At 43.2% G+C, this 20101-nt stretch overlaps 1 protein-coding gene across 1 annotated transcript in view; it reads right to left on the reverse strand.

The window, feature by feature from the left end:
- Window positions 1-9379: 9379 nt before the first annotated feature.
- The window catches only part of SYP (synaptophysin), a 35032-nt gene continuing 24310 nt past the window's right edge, over window positions 9380-20101 (reverse strand). Inside the window, exons 6-7 of the mRNA XM_087710918.1 lie at window positions 16642-16945; window positions 9380-10370 (exon numbers count right to left, since the gene is read on the reverse strand). Coding sequence (XP_087567044.1) covers window positions 16646-16945 — 300 coding nt within the window. The 3' untranslated portion in view covers window positions 9380-10370; window positions 16642-16645. The remainder of the gene's footprint in view (window positions 10371-16641; window positions 16946-20101) is intronic.

Genomic DNA, 20101 nt, shown 5'->3' on the forward strand with positions numbered 1-20101 from the left:
CTTGTGTATGGAGTTTTCTTAATACAGTAAGCAATACTTGCCAAAAAAATTCCTTCATTCACTAAAATTACTTATGAGAAATTCCTTTTTACCCAATGTTGATAAACTGTTTAAGTCAACTTAAATGTACCTGTTTACCTAAAGAAAAAAGTTTAACTTAATTTGGGGTAATTTATTCAGGCTTGGGAAGCACGGCAATACACTATTGATCTTTCTAACTGAATATAGAAGTTCTGTCTTAATACTTTTGAATTGGCCTGCAGTGGGGAAAACGCTAAAATACTACAGTATGACATATTGTGAAATAACTATGGGGAATTGCTGAAATATTAAAGCGGATTTTCAACAAACTTCCAGCTTGAAGAAATTATTCACACAATTGTAGGAACATAACAAAATTGCTAAGAAAATCAGGAGAGATATATACCCAAATTTATATTTAGTTATGATATTCAGTTACTTAGATGGGATCATTGCTTCTCACCTACCTTTCAGTTGCCTTGTGAGGATAAAACAAGAAGTAGAACAAGTCCCATTTATGTCAAGAGTTTCTCTCTGGACTAGAGAAATTTATTTTCTTTAGGAAACCTTTGTGATTGACTTTTCCAATTGAGTTTATCACAGTGAAAGGTAAGATTTATAGACCTTCTATTCTGAAACTTTCTCCCGCATGTCCTCAAGTGCCAAGAACCTACCTTAGCTATAGACTGCCATGTAGGTCAGGGGTTTCAAACTTAGCATCTTTAAGACTTGTAGACTTCAACTTCCAGAATTCCCCAGCCAGCAGAATTCTGGGAGCTGAAGTCCACAAGTCTTAAAGTGGCCAACTTTGGAGACCGTGGTATTAGATTTATGTGGACTTAAGCTGGAACACAGTTTGAGCAGAGCATGTGCCATGCAGCAAGATAGCATTCCACATTCAAGATAGCATCCTATACAGCAGGAAGGGGAACTATGGCTTCTCTATGACTTGTGGAATTCAACTCCCAGAATTCCTGAGCCAGCATGGAGCCAACATGTTCCATCTTGCGCTCCTCAAGCGAGCCTGCTTTTTACCTTGCAGTGATGCTCTGTTTTGTCACCTCTCCAAGCTGCTCCTGTCATGAGGTGGAAAGGCAGGCCACCTTGACCTTCACCAAAAGTTCCTTGGGGTGGATCTGCCTGTGCATGTTTTTGATTTATAACCTCCTGGAGTTTGAGATTAAGGAAGTTGTTCTTGCCCTGAACAAGCAATTTGGCAGAGGAATTGTTCTCTGAATCATCAACAATTGAAGAGAAGCCATACTTGCAATAATAAAACAATTTAAAATGGAACGTACCTACTCTTACATGCTATTTTACCAGCTATAACAGGCTCCCTTTCTTCTAAGAAGATGTCCTCCAGGACAAGGGTACAATATGCGTTACATTTTATTGAGTGGGAATCATACACGTTTAGGAATTATTTTCTCAACATCTTTTCCGTATGACACAAGGGAAAATGTAAGGGCATTCCTCTCGTGAATCAACGGGGTAGAACTTGTCACTCTTGATACCGACAAACTGGTTGGGGAAATTATTGCGGCTGGGTGGCATTTTTCAGAACCAGAGCAGTGAACAGGAAGTGTATTGCACAGAAACTTAAATGTGGGGTGTTCAAAACTTTTGTCTCTGAGATGCCAAAGCTTTAAGATCTTGTCTACTCTGGTGATCTTTCACTGCTTTTCCTTGTACACCAGTCAACTCATAGTCTCCAGGTTTGCTCCGAGTCCTGTTGACAAAACTGTACAACGAGAACATACAAAGTGTTGAAAGTCCCTTGGTCAGGAAATGCAAACATGCCTTATAAGTAGTCCTTAACTTACAATCTTTTGAAGTTATTTATTGTTGTTAGTTGTGAAGTCGTGTCTGACCCATCACAACCCCATGGACAACGTTCCTCCAGGCCTTTCTGTCCTCTACCATCCTCTGGAATCCATTTAAGCTCACGCCTACTGCTTCGGTGACTCCATCCAGTCATCTCATTCTCTGTCGTCCCATTCTTTTCTTCCTCAATCTTTCCCAGCATTAGGCTCTTCTCCAGTGAGTCCTTCCTTCTCATTAGGTGGCCAAAGTCTTTGAGTTTCATCTTCAGGATCTGGCCTTCTAAAGAGCAATCAGGGTTGATCTCCTCTAGGACTGACCAGTTTGATTGCCTTGCAGTCCAAGGGATTCGCAGGAGTGTTCTCCAGTACCATAGTTCAAAGGCCTCAATTCTTTGGCGCTCAGCCTTTCTTATGGTCCAACTTTCACAGCCGTACATTGCAACTGGAAAAAAACATAGCCTTGACTATACGCACTTTTGTTGGCAGGGTGGTGTCTCTGCTTTTTAGTATGCTGTCGAGATTTCCCATAGCTTTCCTCTCCAGGAGCGTCTTTTAATTTGTTGGCTTTAGTCCCCATCTGCGGTGATCTTGGAACCCAGGAAAATAAAATCTGTCACTACCTCCATTTCTTCCTCATCTATTTGCCAGGAATTGAGAGGGCCAGTTGCCATGATGTTAGTTTTCTTAACGTTGAGTTTCAAGCCAACTGTCACACCAACTTTCTCACTATCCTTCACCCGTATCAAGAGGCACTTTAGTTTCTCTTCACTTTCTGCCTACCAGCACTGAAAAAAGTATTTTTGGATTTGGATTTATTAGACATTTATAGGCCGCCCTTTTCCCTGAAGGGACTCAGGGCGGCTTACAATCCAAAAGGAAGGGGAGTGTAGGACAATACAAAAGAAAAGTGCACAAAAATAAATTAACCAGTAAAACTCAACATTCACTCAGCATTCGGGAGGGGCAAAAATAAGATTATCCCCAGGCCTGACGGGCTAGCCAGTTCTTGAGGGCTGTGCGGAAGGCCTGGACGGTGGTGAGGGTACGAATCTCCACGGGGAGATTGTTCCATAGTGTCGGAGCCGCAACAGAGAAGGCTCTCCTCCGAGTAGTCGCCAGTCGGCACTGACTGGCGGATGGAATACGGAGGAGGCCAACTCTATGCGATCTGATGGGACGCAGGGAGGTAATTGGCAGAAGGCGGTCTCTCAAATAGCCAGATCCACTACCATGGAGCGCTTTATAGGTGGTGAATAGGACAATATAAGTGGCTCATAACCAGTCCTCACACTTAATTGTTCTTAACTAGCATGGTCACTTAATCAAAACCTGGGTGTTCGGCAACCAGCATATATTTACAATGGTTGCAGGGTCCCCGGGGCATGCAAACATCATTTGCAATCTTTCCAGCTGGCTTCTGACAAGCAGGCAATGATTCACCTAATGATTCACTTAATAACTGCTGTGATTCATTTAACAGCTAGTGAAAAGGTCGTAAAATTAGATGTATCTCAATTAATAAATGCTTTGTTTAACAACATAAATTATGGTCTCAAATCTGGTTGCCAGTCAAGAACTATCTGTATTTGCTTGGGCTTCTCTATTTTTCTTATTTCATTGTTACCTTAATGATAACCGTACGGCCAATTAATTACTGGCAGCCTGTAAGGGCAAGTGGTCCTCAACTTTCAACTGTTTGCTTAATGACCAAAGTTATAAAGGTACTGAAAAAAGTGATGATGACCGTTTTTTCACACTTAACAACCGTTGCAGCATCCCTGTGGCCACTTGATCCAAAATTCAGACATCGACTCAGATTTATGAGGTTGCCGTAGCTTGAAGTCATGTGACCTTCTGACAAGCAATCACTTAACAATCCTGTTAACTTAACTGCAGTGATTCACTTAACATGGTTCACTGACAAATGTGCGCTCGACAAAAGCGCGCCAGCAACACCGCGGCGAGAAAACAGCGAGGACGAAATCACGCCCACAGAAGCGCGCCGATAAATGTGCGCGCCATCAACAAACAACGCGAAAACAACGTAGTAACCCTAACCCTAATGCTAAACCTTACCCTAAACATAACCCTAACCCTAACCCTTACCTTAACCCTAATCGCGCTTTCGTCAGCGCGCATTTATCGGCGTGCTTCTGTGGGCCCGATTTCGTCCTCGCTGCTTTCTCGCCGCAGTTTTGTCGGCGCGCTTTTGTCAGGCGCGCATTTGACGGGTCACGCTTAACATCTGTGGCAAGAAAGATCGTAAAATAGGACAAAACTCAGTAACTCTCTTGCATAGCAACTGAAATTTTGGGCTCAATGGTGGACGTAAGTTGAGGACTACCTGTAGTTACGCCATTTTATATATCACAAGCAGGGATTCATTTAAAACGTGTGTTAATGTGCCATTCGGCACACAAATATATTTTCCATATGTATCCTGTTTATTTTTCAGTGATGTATAGTTCTATGCTCCTTCCCCTTATTAATTTCTACATTAATAATGTCAAGTGTCAGGGCAATCAGGAGATCCAGGCATTTCAAACGGGTATAAAAATTTATTATAAGCTTAAGCTCTCTACAATGTGAGAAAATAACTCTTCCTACACCTATACTCTGATCCCATACCTGGCCTATGCTCCTATTAAAAGATACCTTATAAAGCATATTATGGTGCTTGCTTTAAACTTGCAAACTAACAAAATATTTGCAACCCATATAAAATGCAGTATAATCAGTTTTGAGATATTTTTGAACATGACGTGCCTGGGACATTAAGAAATAAGGAACTGAAAGTTGCAGAGGGTAGGAGTTTTCAGACGGGCACATTGAAATGCGGTAACTGCAGGATGGCACTGTGAAAAGAGGAAGCTACCCCAATAATATTCCAGAGGAACAGAAAATATGTGAAAAGAAGGTATGAAACTGGAAGTTTGAGTTCATATCGGAGTCATTGATGGCAGCTGCTCCTCGCTGGATCTAGCTGCTATCTCTGTCCCTTATTGCAATAAGATGGAGATTTAAGTATTATCTTACTGAAGTATTGATGAAAACTGTTGGCTTTTCACGTTCGAAAACATTCATGAAATAAACTCTTGATTCAAAGTAGAATTTGGTTGCATGCTTGCATTTTCTATTTTACGTGTCTCGTTTTACAACAAGAATCTGTACTAAAGGTGTCAAAGCAATTTGGCGGTAGATAAGAAATTCAAGGTAGGCTGCACTTAGATCTCTTGTGGGCGCAGACTGATGATGCATTTTGACCCTTGTACTTGAGAGACCGCCTGCTGCCAATTACCTCCAATAGACTGATTAGATCCCACAGATTAGGCCTCCTCCGAATTCCATCCGCTGGCCAATGCCGACTGGCGACTACCCGGAGGAGAACCTTCTCTGTGGCTGCTCCGACCCTCTGGAACGAGCTTCCCGTGGAGATTCGAACCCTCACCACCCTCCAGGCCTTCCGCAAAGCCCTTAAAACCTGGCTGTTCCGACAGGCCTGGGGCTAAAGAGCTTTTGCCCCCCTCCTCGAATGGTATGGTTGTTGTGTGCTTTTAAATTTTGGTATTGTTTGTTCGTCTTTTTTTATTCCTTATTTGTAACCGCCCCCCCCTTGACTTGGGTTGTGAGCCGCCCTGAGTGCCCTTGGGGAAAAGGGCGGCATAGAAATATAATAAATTCAATTCAATTCATTTCCCGTAGGCTCAATCTCCTACATTAACCTTCTCTTGGCAAAACAGCAGGTCTGGCTGCCCGCACTATGTCTGGCTTTTTGCAATCATATTAGGTTCCAGCTCATCCCATAATCTTCCTTCCCAAATTAGTTAATATGCTAAGAAGCAAACAATTAAGCAAAGAGAAGGTCCTGTTTATCGTGACCCAACAAAAGCGTGCCGACAAAATCGCGGCGAGAAAACCACGAGTTCAAAATCGCGCCCACAACAGCGCGCCGACAACAGCGCGCCGACAAAAGCGCGATTAGGTTAAGGTAAGGGTTAGGGTTAGGATTAGGTTCAGGGTTAGGTTTAGGGTTAGGGTTATTACCTTGTTTTCGCGTTGTTTGCTGATGGCACGCTTTTGTCGGCACGCTGTTGGCGCAATTTCGAACTCGCGGTTTTCTTGCCGCGCTTTTGTTGCCGCGCTTTTGTCGTGCGCGCATTTGTCGGTGAACCCCTGTTTATAAAGGGCTAAGAAAAATTCTGTGGCTCTAATCAATGGCAGATGACTCCTTTTTTTTCTGAACTGATGTGAAGTGGTTGGGAAACACTGTATTCAGACTGCGCTTTTAGCTTGAAGTGAAATCATTCAAGAACAATTTAGAAAGCAGATTTTCCTTAGTTTGGGGTTTCCGACACGCCAAGAAGATGCCGTTGCATTCTTTTTTCTTTTCTTTCCCTTGATAATCCTGCTTAGCCAAGGGAACCACAGGTGCTCATTTTCAAATGCTCACTTTTAGTTTAATAATATAGTTTCCCCTAACCAAGTCAGCTTTAGTGGCTAAGATTTGGAGAATTACAAGCCCTTTGATGATCACTTGGACTTACATGTAAGGATAAATGAGCCGAGGTGGAGCAGTGGTTAGGGTGCAGTACTGCAGGCCACTTCAGCTGACTGTTATCTGCAGTTCGGCGGTTCTAATCTCACCGGCTCAGGGTTGACTCAGCCTTCCATCCTTCTGAGGTGGGTGAAATGAGGACCCAGACTGTGGGGGGCGATATGCTGATTCTGTAAACCGCTTAGAGAGGGCTGAAAGCCCTATGAAGCGGTATATAAGTCTAACTGCTATTGCTATTGCTATAAATCTGGAATACACAGTGGGGAGTGCGGCCTTTTATCAATCAAAAAGATCCATGACTCAAATATGTATTTTGACAGCATGTTTAAAACATCAAATAAAGACACATCAAACGTTTACTTTTAAATTCATTTTCTTTCCGTTTTTATTTGGTTTTATCCATTTTTTTCTATAATTTTGGAGGGATAAGGGGGCATTTTGGGGGGAATAATGCATATTTTTCTGAAGTTTTGTTGCTGTTCTTGTTGGTTGGTGTTTTTGTTTTTGTCATTTAAAGATGGAAGAAAAAATCACACAATATCGACCGGGGCAAAGAGCCGGACAAACCGAAACGCACAATTTACGGCACAATCAGATACACAGACATTGAGTAATATATAGTCAGAGTGCCACTGGGGGTGGGGACGGGGGGGGGGGAGAATGAAGGGGTCTGGGCTGAAGGGGGAAGCTTTGGCTGGTATGGAAAGTGGAGCAGTTGGAGGCCAGAGGTTTTAAAGGGAGAAAAGAGGAGCAAGAATTAGGGGACGGCCTAGAGGGCTGGGGGGGGGGGGAATGAGTAAGTGAGGAGGTCCGTGTAAACTTGACAAATAAATTTGAGAAAAAGTAACAGGGCCAAGGAAAGGGGAGAAGTTAGTGGTAGGGCTCAGCTTAACAGAATGAATTAAGAGAATTTAAGAGCAAATGCAAGAGAAAGAATCTGAATGATAACGCATATTTATTTGGAAACAAGCTCACACGGAATCAACTTTGTTTATTGTGCTAAGAGCTACTAACTGATACCAAGCACTCCAGATCATATTGTACAAGCCTGTATTGAATCAGAATGGTTTCACATGCAGCGTGTTTACAGTTGATTAGGTTCCCCCCCCCCCTTTGATCTACAAGCTTCCGGCCTTCAGGAGCTTGGTTTCCGTGAGAATGGGGTACATCCAGCAAGTGGGCGGTCCTCTGAAAACCGCAGCGCTCAGAGATGGCATCGGAATAGATTTCTCTCTTGGGTTTGTGTCATTTTGGACCACCATGGTGATTGCTGAGAGCATGGCAGCTGATAGACATCCTCCGTAGACAGGGCTCCTGGGACATGCCACCATGCAGGTCTCATCGGCTTCTGAAGCCTGAGGGCTGTTCAATACCCCTGTCAAAAGCAATCATGTACGGAGGCTTCTATGTGAACCAGATTGGGGACATCCCTGATGATTGAAAAGGTTCAGCGGTCAACCATCCTGACGATGAGTATGGTGTCTGGATGGATTAAATTACCATATCGTAAAGAGTGGGGGCGGGCGGAGGAGAGGGAGAAAGAGTAGAATGCAAATTAGGAAAAGCATGGGGAAAGGATGGATGGATGGATGGATAGTGGAAGCCTCCCCTGCAATTCTCCCCTTAACTATAGACCCCTGGTGCAACAACTTTACTATTAATAAGTCCCCCACCCCTTTTTTTTTTTGCTCTTCCCTCCCAACTGGGCTAAAGCCTTCTAAAGAGATGGTCAATACATATCCATTCGAAACAAATAAATCAGCACCCCAAAGCTGTGGATCTTTCTGAGGCTTCCCCATTTTAGCATCCCTCCTCCCCCCGATGAGGATATCCTCGAGGAAGAGGAAGAACAGCTGCCACCAAGGTAACGGTCAGCTACGAGAAACATAGGCTCAAAACTAGTATTTGGGAAAGCATCTCAGACTGTACCCTCCCTGGTTAATAAAGAATAAAGCAGGGGGGTGGGGAGAAAGCGTGATCCGACAAAAGGGTGAAAGACAAAACCGCGCCCGACTAAACTGCATTGCTGACGTCATCAACGCGGCGACAACAGACAGCGCGGAGAAAGAAGGGCGCTTTACAATAGCGCATCGAAAGAAAGCCGATTTAACTTAAGGTAAGGGTTTGGTTTAGGGTTAGGTTAAGGGTTAGGTTTAGGGTTAGGTTTAGGGTTAGGTTTAGGGTTAGGTTTAGGATTAGGATTAGGTTTAGGGTTAGGTTTAGGATTAGGTTTAGGGTTAGGTTAAGGTTAGGGTTAGGTTAAGGGTTAGGTTTAGGGTTAGGTTAAGGGTTAGCTTAAGGGTTAGGTTTAGGGTTAGGTTAAGGGTTAGGTTTAGGATTAGGTTTAGGGTTAGGTTTAGGGTTAGGTTTAGGGTTAGGATTAGGTTTAGGGTTAGGTTTAGGATTAGGTTTAGGGTTAGGTTAAGGGTTAGGGTTAGGGTTAGGTTAAGGGTTAGGTTTAGGGTTAGGTTAAGGGTTAGGTTAAGGGTTAGGTTAAGGGTTAGGGTTAGGTTTAGGGTTAGGTTAAGGGTTAGGTTTAGGATTAGGTTTAGGGTTAGGTTTAGGGTTAGGTTTAGGGTTAGGTTAAGGGTTAGGTTTAGGATTAGGTTTAGGGTTAGGTTTAGGGTTAGGTTTAGGGTTAGGGTTAGGTTAAGGGTTAGGTTAAGGGTTAGGTTAAGGGTTAGGTTTAGGGTTAGGTTTAGGGTTAGGTTTAGGGTTAGGTTAAGGGTTAGGGTTAGGGTTAGGTTTAGGGTTAGGTTTAGGGTTGGGGTTAAGTTTAGGTTTAGGGTTACTTTTACAGCTCACTTCTGTCTCCACGCTGTTGTCGCCCTGTTGATGACGTCACGGACGCGGTTTAGTCAGGCGTGGTTTTGTTGTTCGCCCTTTTGTCGGTGAACCGGGAGAAAGTACATTCAGAGTTGCAAGGTTCTATTACTGTAACCCTAGAATAAAAGTAGCTTTAGTCTTCATGGCTTTGATATTTAAGTCAAAGAGCTAAGATCAGCCTTGCAACTGTGAATGTGCCTTCACTCCTCCGCTCCGCGGTGCCTTTTATCCTGAAGAGAACTAGGGAGGATAAAGTCCGAGACGCTTCCTCAAATTCCATTCCTGCTTTGGATTCAGATTCCTCTTATCTGGCTGCTGCCTTGGTTTGCGGCTCATCCTCAAGATTATTCCCACAGCCCATTATAGCTACCTGGACCCACCTGGAAAGAAAAGCAGGGGATCATTTCCCCCAAATACATTTGCCCTCTATCCTACCCCCCTAGATTCAATGGGGCGAAGTCAGGAATGGAGGGTATGTTTAAAAACAAAACAAAACTTTAAAGTGCTGCTAGAGGATTGAACCCCCCCAAACCTCTTAAAACCCCAAACCTGCCTGGCATTTGCACACTCAAAAGAACAACCCAATTGCCCTCCACCTCATCCCCTTTTCCGGCTCAGCTTTCCGGCCCATTTTAGAGGCATTCAGAGGAGAGAGAGAGTGAGGAAAACTTGGCGTCAGAGGAGGGGGACAATGTCAAGACTGAAGTCCTGGAATGCCTTCCACTCTGCAGAAAGCATAGGATGGGGTTCAAAGTGAACGGTGAGAGAAAAAGGGAACTTCAGGAAGATATCTGACAACCCATTTTGGCTGGAGAGTGTAGGAGATAGGCCCGGAGAGGCCGAAGGTCAAGAAACGGTCCTGGGGATTACAATGATGTGGAGAAGTGTGTTATGCATGAGGCATTGGGGCAATGGGAGAGGGAGCGGTCTACCTCTAGTTATAGTTTCTCATATATATATAATATATATGTATATATAAACAGCACAAACATCTACATTCATCCTGGGGGGGGTGGGAGGACTCCACCAGCCACCTCCCAGTACGAGCACCCACCAGCCCTCCCTTCCCCTGCACAAGGGACATGGGGAGCCAGGATGGGATGGCTGCTTCCTTCTCACAACGCCTTCTATTTGGGGGTGGAAACCTGTGGAGAGAAAAGGGAGAAAAAAAGAAAGAAACCGAATGAAGACAGAATGAGTGACATCATCCTGAAATCGATGGATATCCTGACATAGCAGAAAAGGACACAGACAGACATCTTAGCAGAAATCAATAGAAAGAGGCACCACTCTCTAGTACAGTGTTTCTCAACCTTGGCAACTTGAAGACGTCTGGACTTCAACTCCCAGAATTCCCCAGCCAGCATTCGCTGGCTGGGGAATTCTGGGAGTTGAAGTCCAGACGTCTTCAAGTTGCCAAGGTTGAGAAACACTGCTCTAGTACAACGGTGGCAGGCTGCGAAATGTTATCCGCCATCCCCAGTTCTGGCAGTTGTCTTGGCTCAAGGAGACTATGGGCTTCTGCCGTGAGGCCAGCCTGGCACTTCCTAAGCGTCAGCCCCCACAGAGCAGACCGGAAGAGAAAGCCAATTCTACCAAATAGACCAGAACTTTTATGCAGGTGGGCTGTAATCAGTGGTGGGTTTCAAATTTTTTTGGAACGTACTCTGTGGGTGTGGCCTCCTTTGTGGGAGTGGCTTGCTGACCATGTGACCTGGTGGGAGTGGCTTGCCGGCCATGTGTTCTCTCTCCCTCTCCCTCTCTCTCTCTCTCTCTCTCTCTCGTCTCTGTCCCTTTTTTCTTTTTTTCTTTCATCTCTCACTCTTTTTCTTTTATTTATTTATTTATTTATTTCTTCCTTCCTTTCTCTTTCTCTCTCTCTCTCTCTGTCAGTCAGTCTGTCTGTGTGTGTTTGTGTGTGAGTGTGTGTGTGTAGCAGTGGCGGGTTTCAAAAAAATTTTGGAACCTCTTCTGTAGGTGTGGCCTGCTTTCCGGGTCCTCTTCTAACCGGTTCGGTAGATTTGACGAACCTGTTCCACCGAATAGGTGCGAACTGGTAGGAACCCACCTCTGGCTGTAATTACAAAATCTTGCAAGTTTTGATTACACTGTTCCTCCTCCTCTTTCATATAAATGCTTTTGAAAAGGTTTCAGAGTGACTTGGGATTGTCAACTCTGAAACCTCTGGTTATAATGGGATTTTCCCAGCAGAAGCTCCTTCGAATGGTTGGCTGGATTGGGCTGTGAAAAGTCAGGATAACACGGCTTTTGTGATAATGCCTGTGCCAAAGTGCCTGTCGCAGGACACAAATATATACAGTACCCGAGATTTTCAGAGTTGACAATCCTGAGTCACTCTGAAACCTGTTCCAAAGAATGTGGAGAGAGCCACCCCAAGACAACTTTGGACAAAGGAGATGACAGCTGTTCTTTTCTACACCATGACAAGGATAGATTTTGTGGATGACGAGTGAGGAAGTTTGGCCTTAATTGAAATCTACAGGAAGCATTAACTAGGTACAAGGTAATTACCATTTCACATAGGTGAGATGGGTGGTATATAAATGGGATGAAGGATATTGGTATTTTGTAAATCTTGCCTTTTTTATAACCTTCAATTAGGAAAAAAAAAAGAATCAGGTTACCCCCTGAAGAGGAAAATATGTAAACACAACAACGGAAAGAGGGGGTGGAGGGAGGAGTAGAAGGAAAGATAGGAAGGAGGGGAGAAAGGAGAGGAAAAGGAGAGAGGGAAAAGCAGAGGAAGAATTGGAGGGAATGCAAGAGTAGGAGAGAGGGGAGGAAAGGGAAGAAGAGGGGAAGAGCAGAGGAGAGGAAGGGGAAGGAGAGAAGGGAAAGGAGAGGAGGAAGGAAGGAGAGAAGAAAGGAGGGAAGGAAGGAGGGAAGGAAGGAGAGAAGGAGAGAAGAAAGGAGGGAAAGGAAGGAGGGAAGGAAAGAAGGAGAGAAGAAAGGAGGGAAGGAAGGAGGGAAGGAAGGAAGGAGGGAAGGAAGGAGAGAAGGAGAGAAGAAAGGAGGGAAGGAAGGAGGGAAGGAAGGAAGAAGAAGTAGGATTGTTGTAAAATAAGATGGGTGTATGGGATGGTAAGAAAGCAATCTCAATTATATTGTTGATTGTAGGGGAGAAAAATTGTTATAAATACATATTATTAACAACAGTTATGAGATTATATAATTGTGAATGTATATATGAGAAATAAAATTTATAAAAAAAAATGGGATGAAGGAATAAATAAGTAAAATTTCACCAGGTGACTTCCATTTAAGTCCAAGCTAGGCCTGGTTAGGAAGCAGTTTGCAGCCTACTGTGTTTCGTTTTTCAAACCCATTAAGCACTCTGAAACTAGCCAACTCAGATTTACCATATAAAGCAGAAAATCTTCAATCCCCTCTTTTCATCTTTGGACTAAAATAACAATAGTTTCGCATTAAAGAGAGAATTTCCTGTCTGTATTTGGTTGCTGAAATCTGCTGCCTGAGGTGGAAGTCTGCCAAGAGGGCAACTTTCTTGAGAATCGAGAAGATAAACTAGGTTTTCTTCCCAATAGTCTTAAAATTACCAATGGGAGAGCAGGAAGCTTAATGCAATTCGGTTTTCATTGTTAAAGAAGCTTGATACGCTACCAATGTTTCTTTTGTTATTGTAAATTACATGTGCTTACCCTTTTGATTCTCAGGACCAAATTAGAAATGAGACAGAAAGCTTTTGATTAGAGTTTCTCTTTAAAATATACACACACAAAGTGAATAAGTGCCAACCTGGCATGGAGGAAACACCCAATGGGATAACATCACTGGAAAGGGAATGTACAAATTCCCACACGCAATGATAACAATTTCCTTTCCTTTCCATAAACTGTTGCTTGCTGCGCAAAGTTAGGCATGCAGCAAAAAGAAATTAGATGGTTTGTTAACTACAATTCCTCTGGGAATTTGTTAGCAGGACAATACAAACCAGAGGCAGCGTGAGTAACTTAATCAGGTTTTAATTGGTGGAACTCTAACATCCTGGCCCTGATATAGCTTGGGCTGTGAAGAAGTTGGTATTCAGTTGGTCTGAATTGCACACAGTATAATTTAAATTTTACTGGCTTTTACAGAAGCGTGATACAGTTTTGTATAATTATATAGTGTGAACTTTTTTCTGTTTATATACTTACACCTATTATAAAAATATGTGATTTTATCAGAGATAGGCAATCGGTTGCCATCCACATGATCGTAAACACTAGTCCCAGTGTCCTTACTCTGGCTATACTTTCTAGGGATATTGGGAGTTATGTTTGAGTAACATTTAGAGTGCCATAAATTGCTTATCACTGCTTAGAAGATCGATACAGAGAAGTGGTTTCTTCTTTCCATGAGTGGAAGAGAGCGTAAATGTTTTTCCCTTGGAAAGAAAAAAGAGTTTAGCTACATTTGGTAAGAGTGGGTACTGCAAAATGAAGGGGTTCAAGAGGAACATGAAATATTTGGGTTAATGTATCTAGTAAGCAAACTAGCAAATTTCCTGTATGCAGATCTCAGAACCCAGACATTAATCTTACTCACTTCTTTTCCACAACTTTTTGATAGCATTTTATTCCCAATGGCTGTCCTCCCACCACTAGCAACACAATCTCTCTTCTCCCAACCAGTGGACTCATTACTGTGTCCAAGAAGCTGTTATTCCCCCCTTATTTCAGACAACAAATATGGAAAAAAATAATAAAGCATGATAAAATGATTGGAGAGGTTTTTTTCATTTCTTTGATTGATTTCTCATCTTTTCTCTTCATTTTTCACACCTCGTGTGGCTGTGTGAAGACTGAAAATTGAATCTGACCAACTATGGAGTGGAGGTAGTTTAATCTTTGTAAGACTGAATTTAAGGCTAAAGCTAAACACCTATGGGTTAGTGACCAGGTTAGCTAACACCTTTTCAGTTATCTCTGGGTAGCATTAAATATGCAATGGAACATGACTGCTGCTGAAAACTAATTAAACAGTTGGACTATGATTACTAAGCGTAATTAACATATCACAAAGGCTGGGTTCATGTAACATGCTAAACCAAATAAACAACAGCTTAACAGTTGATTTGATTCATGCAACACCTTGTTTAATTTTAGATTAGCTACTGCATCTTATAACCCATGGTTTATGGTTCAGTTAGTTATGTTGAGGGAGCACAGCCACACTAATTTCCTTTTAGCGTAGGGACAATCTAAGGGCTTAATCTCTGGGCATCGATCAATTTTAGTGTTGTAACAAGCCCAAAATCTGCAAAAGCTAAAATGGGACAAAATGGTAGGCAGACGGATAATACAGCTGAAAATGCTGCATGAACTATTTAAACTGTTCTGCACGGACATAATAACTCTCCTGAAGTTACAACCTCAGTCACGGTGTACATGTATATGTATCAAAATGATGATAGGTAATGAGTTATAATCGAAACCCCCCCACACACACCTTTTGTACAGAGGTGCTATATTAATGCAAATACAATGGGAAGAGCTTTGTTCACAATACCACAGCTGCCATTTTGTAGGTTTTGCTCCTTCCCATAGACACTACTAACCACTATGCAGAACCATGCTGCATAATACTGAATCTTAGACTGGTTTCCTTTGTCTCAGTGGAGCCCCTTTTGTACTTTATCAAAGAGATAACGAATCTTGTTAGCATACCCATCCTTTCAGACTCATTATCTAGGATCACATCCAGCTATCGTGACCCGACAAATGCGCAAACGTCAAAAGCGTGCCGATAAAACTGCGGCGCTAAAACCGCGATGTCAAAAGCGCGCCAACAACAGCGCGCCGACAAAAGCGTGCCGACAGAAGCGCGATTTAAGTTAAGGTAAGGTTTAGGGTTAGGGTTAGGGTTAGGTTTAGGGTTAGGGTTACAGTGCGCTTCTGTCGGCGCGCTGTTGTCAGCGCGCTTCAGCGCTCATTCGTCGGCGCGGTTTTGTCGGCGCGGTTTTGTCAACGCAGTTTAGTCAGGCGCGCTTTTGTCGTTCACGCATTTGTGGTGGAACCCCAGCTATTGGCTCCTTTACGCCTTTATGCCTCTCAGACGTAAAGAAAATAGCAATAGCAATAGCACTGCGTTACCATGGCTCCTACAAATCTCCCGCTTTCCTTTATTTCTCTCTTTTTTTAAAAAAAGAAAAGAAATTGCTTGTATGCCAATTCATCCAAGCCAAAATCCAAACCAAATAAATGAATCCTACAGAGATGTTCCTTGTGTTCTTTGATTGGGACTGGACTCTGTCACCTGTGTTTACCTGATGCTGGACTCCTTTTAATACGATGCTTACAATGTATAAGACGTGTTGAACCTCACCCATCGGTCTGTATACAATCACTTGGAAGTGCTCAAATGCTAATTCTAAGGCAGTTAGGAAGACTTAGCACATCACAATGAATAATAGAAGATTTTCCTGTTATTGCATACCTGTACAGATGTTACTACTTGCTTCACATCAATTGTAGCTTACGGATATCACTATGCGAGCCACCATTTCCACTTGGTAGATACATATTTCTACAGAACTTACATATTTATTTGTAGGATACATGGCATGGCATGCAGACAAGCTCAGATAAACAGTGAATGGTCTTTGCTGCTACAGAGCACATATATAGCTTATCACATCTCTATAACAAAACCGTACTGAACAATGCCACATATAAATAGACTCTATACTTCAAACACGATTGGTTTTAAACCGGTTTTTATGGTTATTTTTCCTCTGAGAATTGTTTGAGCTTAGAAATTTCTGGGGATTTTCTTTTGGTAGTCCTCCGTGATGGTACTGGACGTGAGGATTTGACCCTGTTAGGCAGGCATGTCACAAAACAGGGGTAACTAGGGCTGAAACAAACCTTAAATAAAGAAACCATATATTCTGGTTAGATATAGTAATTGGGACTCAACTACTGCTATCCTTATATTTACTGAACTGGGTAACATTTATGAGTAACATTGGCTAGGAAAGAATTTATCTGCCAGTATAATTCTGGCAAGGCTCAATTTAAAAAAAATAATCATGTATTTGCATACATTTATATGAATTTCTATAGTCTTCCCAAAGGACAAAAAATATAGAGTGTGGTAGCATATGTGGAATTCAATCTTCTGAGAACTTTGGATAAAAGCCTGTCCTTGGGCAATTGTCAATATCTGTGGAAATCTTATAAATTTTTAACACGAGAGAAGGAAGCCAAATAAGATTTCCTTTGATCAAAGGAGTCAGGTTGCAGAGCGTCAGATCAGTCCTTGCTTCTCCATAGGGCTAGCACAACCGTAACCTATCATGCAAAAATCTTATCACGTATAACATTGGAGGGATCGGCACAATATATGCAACAACTACATGATTCCTTTTCCCCACATGTTTCCAGGACTCACCCGCCTACATCTGGTTTGCAAAGGAAGTGGGCCCGCCTTGAACATAGCCACCTTGCTGGCCGAATTCTCCCTGCTGAACATAGCCTTGTTGGCTGTATTCAGGCTGGTAGCCACTCTGCTGTTGCCCATATGTGTCCTGTTGTCCATATCCCGGAGCTTGGTTGTAGGTATCTCCATAGGTTTCAGGTGCTGGCTGCTTCTCCTGGGCTGGTGGGTACTTCATGAAGGGGGCACTCCATCCAGTCTCTTTAAAGACGAACCATAGGTTTCCAATCCAAAGCACCAAGTTCAGGAAGCCAAAAACCTACAGACAACATGAAGATAAATTGAAGATAAATTGATGGCAGAGACTGGGGATGTACAGCCTTACCTGTTAAAAACACTGCATGGAGCATTCAAGAAGAATAGCTCAGCAACTACACTGGTCTAGCAAGCATATAATACCCCCGAGGAATAATGGCTTCATTCTTCATTGGTCAGACTCAGATCTACGCAGAGGTGGGTTCCTACCAGTTCGCACCAGTTCGGTAGAACCGGTTCGTCAAATCTACCGAACCGGTTAGAAGAGGTTCCACCAATTTTTGAAACCCACCACTGAAACACACAGACAGACAGACAGACAGACAGACTCATACAGAGAGAGAAAGAGAAAGAGAAAGAAAGGAAGAAAGAAAGAAATAAAAAAGAAAAAAGGAAAGAAAAAGTGAGAGAGAGATGAAAAGAAAAAGGGACAGAGAGACAAAAGGAAGGAAAGAGAGAGAGAGAGGGAGAGAGAGAGAGAGGGAGGGAGAGAAAGAAAGCACATGGCCAGCAAGCCACTCCCACCAAGTCACATGGCTGGCAAGCCACTCCCACAAAGGAGGCCGTACCCACAGAGTAGGTTCGAAAAAATTTTGAAACCCACCACTGGATCTACGGTACCTCAAGTGCTAGGTGCAGTTTCGGATTCTATATTTTCAGAAAGATTCCCACAAAGTAGGATGAACAATGTGAACTATCCAGGCAACAGAAACCTATACTACAGTAGACAGAAGAAAGTGGATGCTGGATATTTTATCCTGAGGAAGAATGACTGTGGGGAACCATGTATCATATTGAAAATTATCATGACTTGTCCTTTATTATCCCAAAAATTTAACAGCTTATTCCACAGAACGCAGGAGGTGATCCTCCCTGATTTTTTGCACGCACCCCAGCCATCCCAGGGAGCATGTCTGGCACAAACTGGATGTGCGTCGCATTGTGCAGGTGTACAAAAAGAGGACAGCCTGTTTTCGCAAGTCGGAATCGTTCTTCATTTCATTTAACTTCAATGGGCAGGAAAGTGTCATCTTCCACCACAGGTCGTTGGCTGCGCGCATGCATCAAGCTGATCTACGAACAACAAGCCAGGCCTGTTCCTCCTCGTATAACAGCACACTCCACGGGGAGCGCTACGACGACGGCCGCTTGGGCCACTCAAGCACCTATTGAGATCTGTCAGGTGGCTTCTTGGTCCTCGCTGTCTCCATTCATTCGAAATTACAGACTGGACTCCTTTGCCTCGGTTGAGGCTTCATTTGGAAGGAGGGTCTTACAGCGGGCCCTTATGACCCCTGCTAACCAGGACATTACTTCTTCCCACCCTGGGACCACATAGCTTGGGTATGTCCCATGCTTGGACACTCCAAGCAGCGCCTAGGAGAATGCGTGGCATGACAAAACCGCGCTCGACTAAAGCACGCCTGATTAAACTGCGTCGCTGACGTCATCAACAGGGCAACAACAGCGAGCATGGAGAAAGAAGGGCGCTTTAAATAGCGCTTTGAAAGCAAGCCGATTCAACTTAAGGTAAGGGTTAGGTTTAGGGTTAGGTTAAGGGTTAGGGTTAGGGTTAGGTTAAGGGTTAGGTTTAGGGTTAGGTTTAGGATTAGGTTTAGGATTAGGTTTAGGGGGGTTAGGTTTAGGTTTAGGGGTTAATTTTAGGTTTAGCATTTACAGCGTGCTTCTGTCTCTGCGCTGTTGTCGCCCTGTGATGACGTCAGCTACGCGGTTTCGTCGAGCGTGGTTTAGTCGAACGCGGTTTTGTAGTGGAACCAGGAGAATGACCGTTGGCTTACCTGAATGGTCGTTCTCTAGGCGCTGCTGGAGTGTCCAACCCCGTACTGGGGTTTCTCGTGAGGGTGCAGGACTTAGAACCTATATTACACGGACGTTTCCATACAGCAACCTTTGGATCGGATACCTTCGTTTTTAAAACTGAGTCTCTGTTGGGAGCAGGAGGCGTGGCTACACAAAATTTGAACTCAGTCCTTGGGCAGCAAGCTGAAGTTAACCCATGCTTGGACACTCCCTCAGCACCTACAGAACGACCATTCAGGTAAGCCAATGGTCATTTTCCTTTTCCCCCCTTTAAATGGTATATTATCTATATATTTAGAAGTAAATTGCATTTAGGTTTGTAGAGGGTGGAGTTTTTAATTTTGCTTAATTGTGTTTTTTGTTTGTTTTCTCTGCTCTTTTCTCCTTTGATTTTTCTCCCCCACCCACCCCCTAAATTAGTATCAGGTCTTTTTCATTTTTTTTTCTTACCATATGGGTAAGGTTTATGCAATGCTTACATTGCCTTATAGTTTCTATGTAATATTGTGTAACAATTAAGCACTTTTTGTAAAAGATGTCAATTTAAATGTTTTATAAAATTACAAATTTTAAACTAATCTCCATTAATCTCACCCGAAAACCATTGAGGAGCTTCCCAGGACCTCAAAAGTTATTAGTATTAGTATTTAATCAATGTATAGGCCGCCCAATCCCGAAGGACTCCAGGAGGCTTACAGAAAATACATTTAAAAAATAATAATAAAGAATTAAAAAAACAGAGAAAAAAAACAAATTAAAAACCGCACTCAATCTGGTCGGGGCTGGACCTCAGTCATGAGGTCAACAGCCCCAGGCCTGCCGGAATAGCCCGGTTTTAACAGCCTTTCGGAAGGCCACGAGAGTGGGTAGGGTCCGGATCTCTGGGGGTAGTTCATTCCATAGGGTTGGAGCGGCTACAGAGAAGGCCCTCCCCTGGGGAGCCGCCAGCCGACATTGTCTGGTTATCTGGTTGTAACAGCACTTTAAAAAAATATATATATTTGAGCTGTGCAATTCTGCTTAGTCATTAGTACTTAGTCATGAACAGATATGCAAACAGAATGCAGCAGTTTTACTCTCAGGATAAGGCAGCCATATGGGCAAAGCCAAACTGGAATTCTAAAAGTCAGCTTCAGGAGTAGTTCAACAGAAGAACAGCTTATTCTGTCATGTGGAACGAGTGTTTTTTTTCTTCTTCTTCATGGCTGTGTGCATGTGTGCACACGAAGAAGGATAGAAGAAGTGATGAGAAAATACAAGAGGGCTATAAACAGGAGATAACCTCGCCTGGAGTCTCTCACAAAATTCCAAGAAAGAGGCAGGATGGCTTGCACGATAA

The sequence above is a fragment of the Thamnophis sirtalis genome, unplaced genomic scaffold (assembly GCF_051295495.1).
Source record: "Thamnophis sirtalis isolate CommonGarterSnake01/CBP01778 unplaced genomic scaffold, rThaSir2_p1.2 scaffold_3, whole genome shotgun sequence".
Lineage (NCBI taxonomy): Eukaryota > Metazoa > Chordata > Lepidosauria > Squamata > Natricidae > Thamnophis > Thamnophis sirtalis.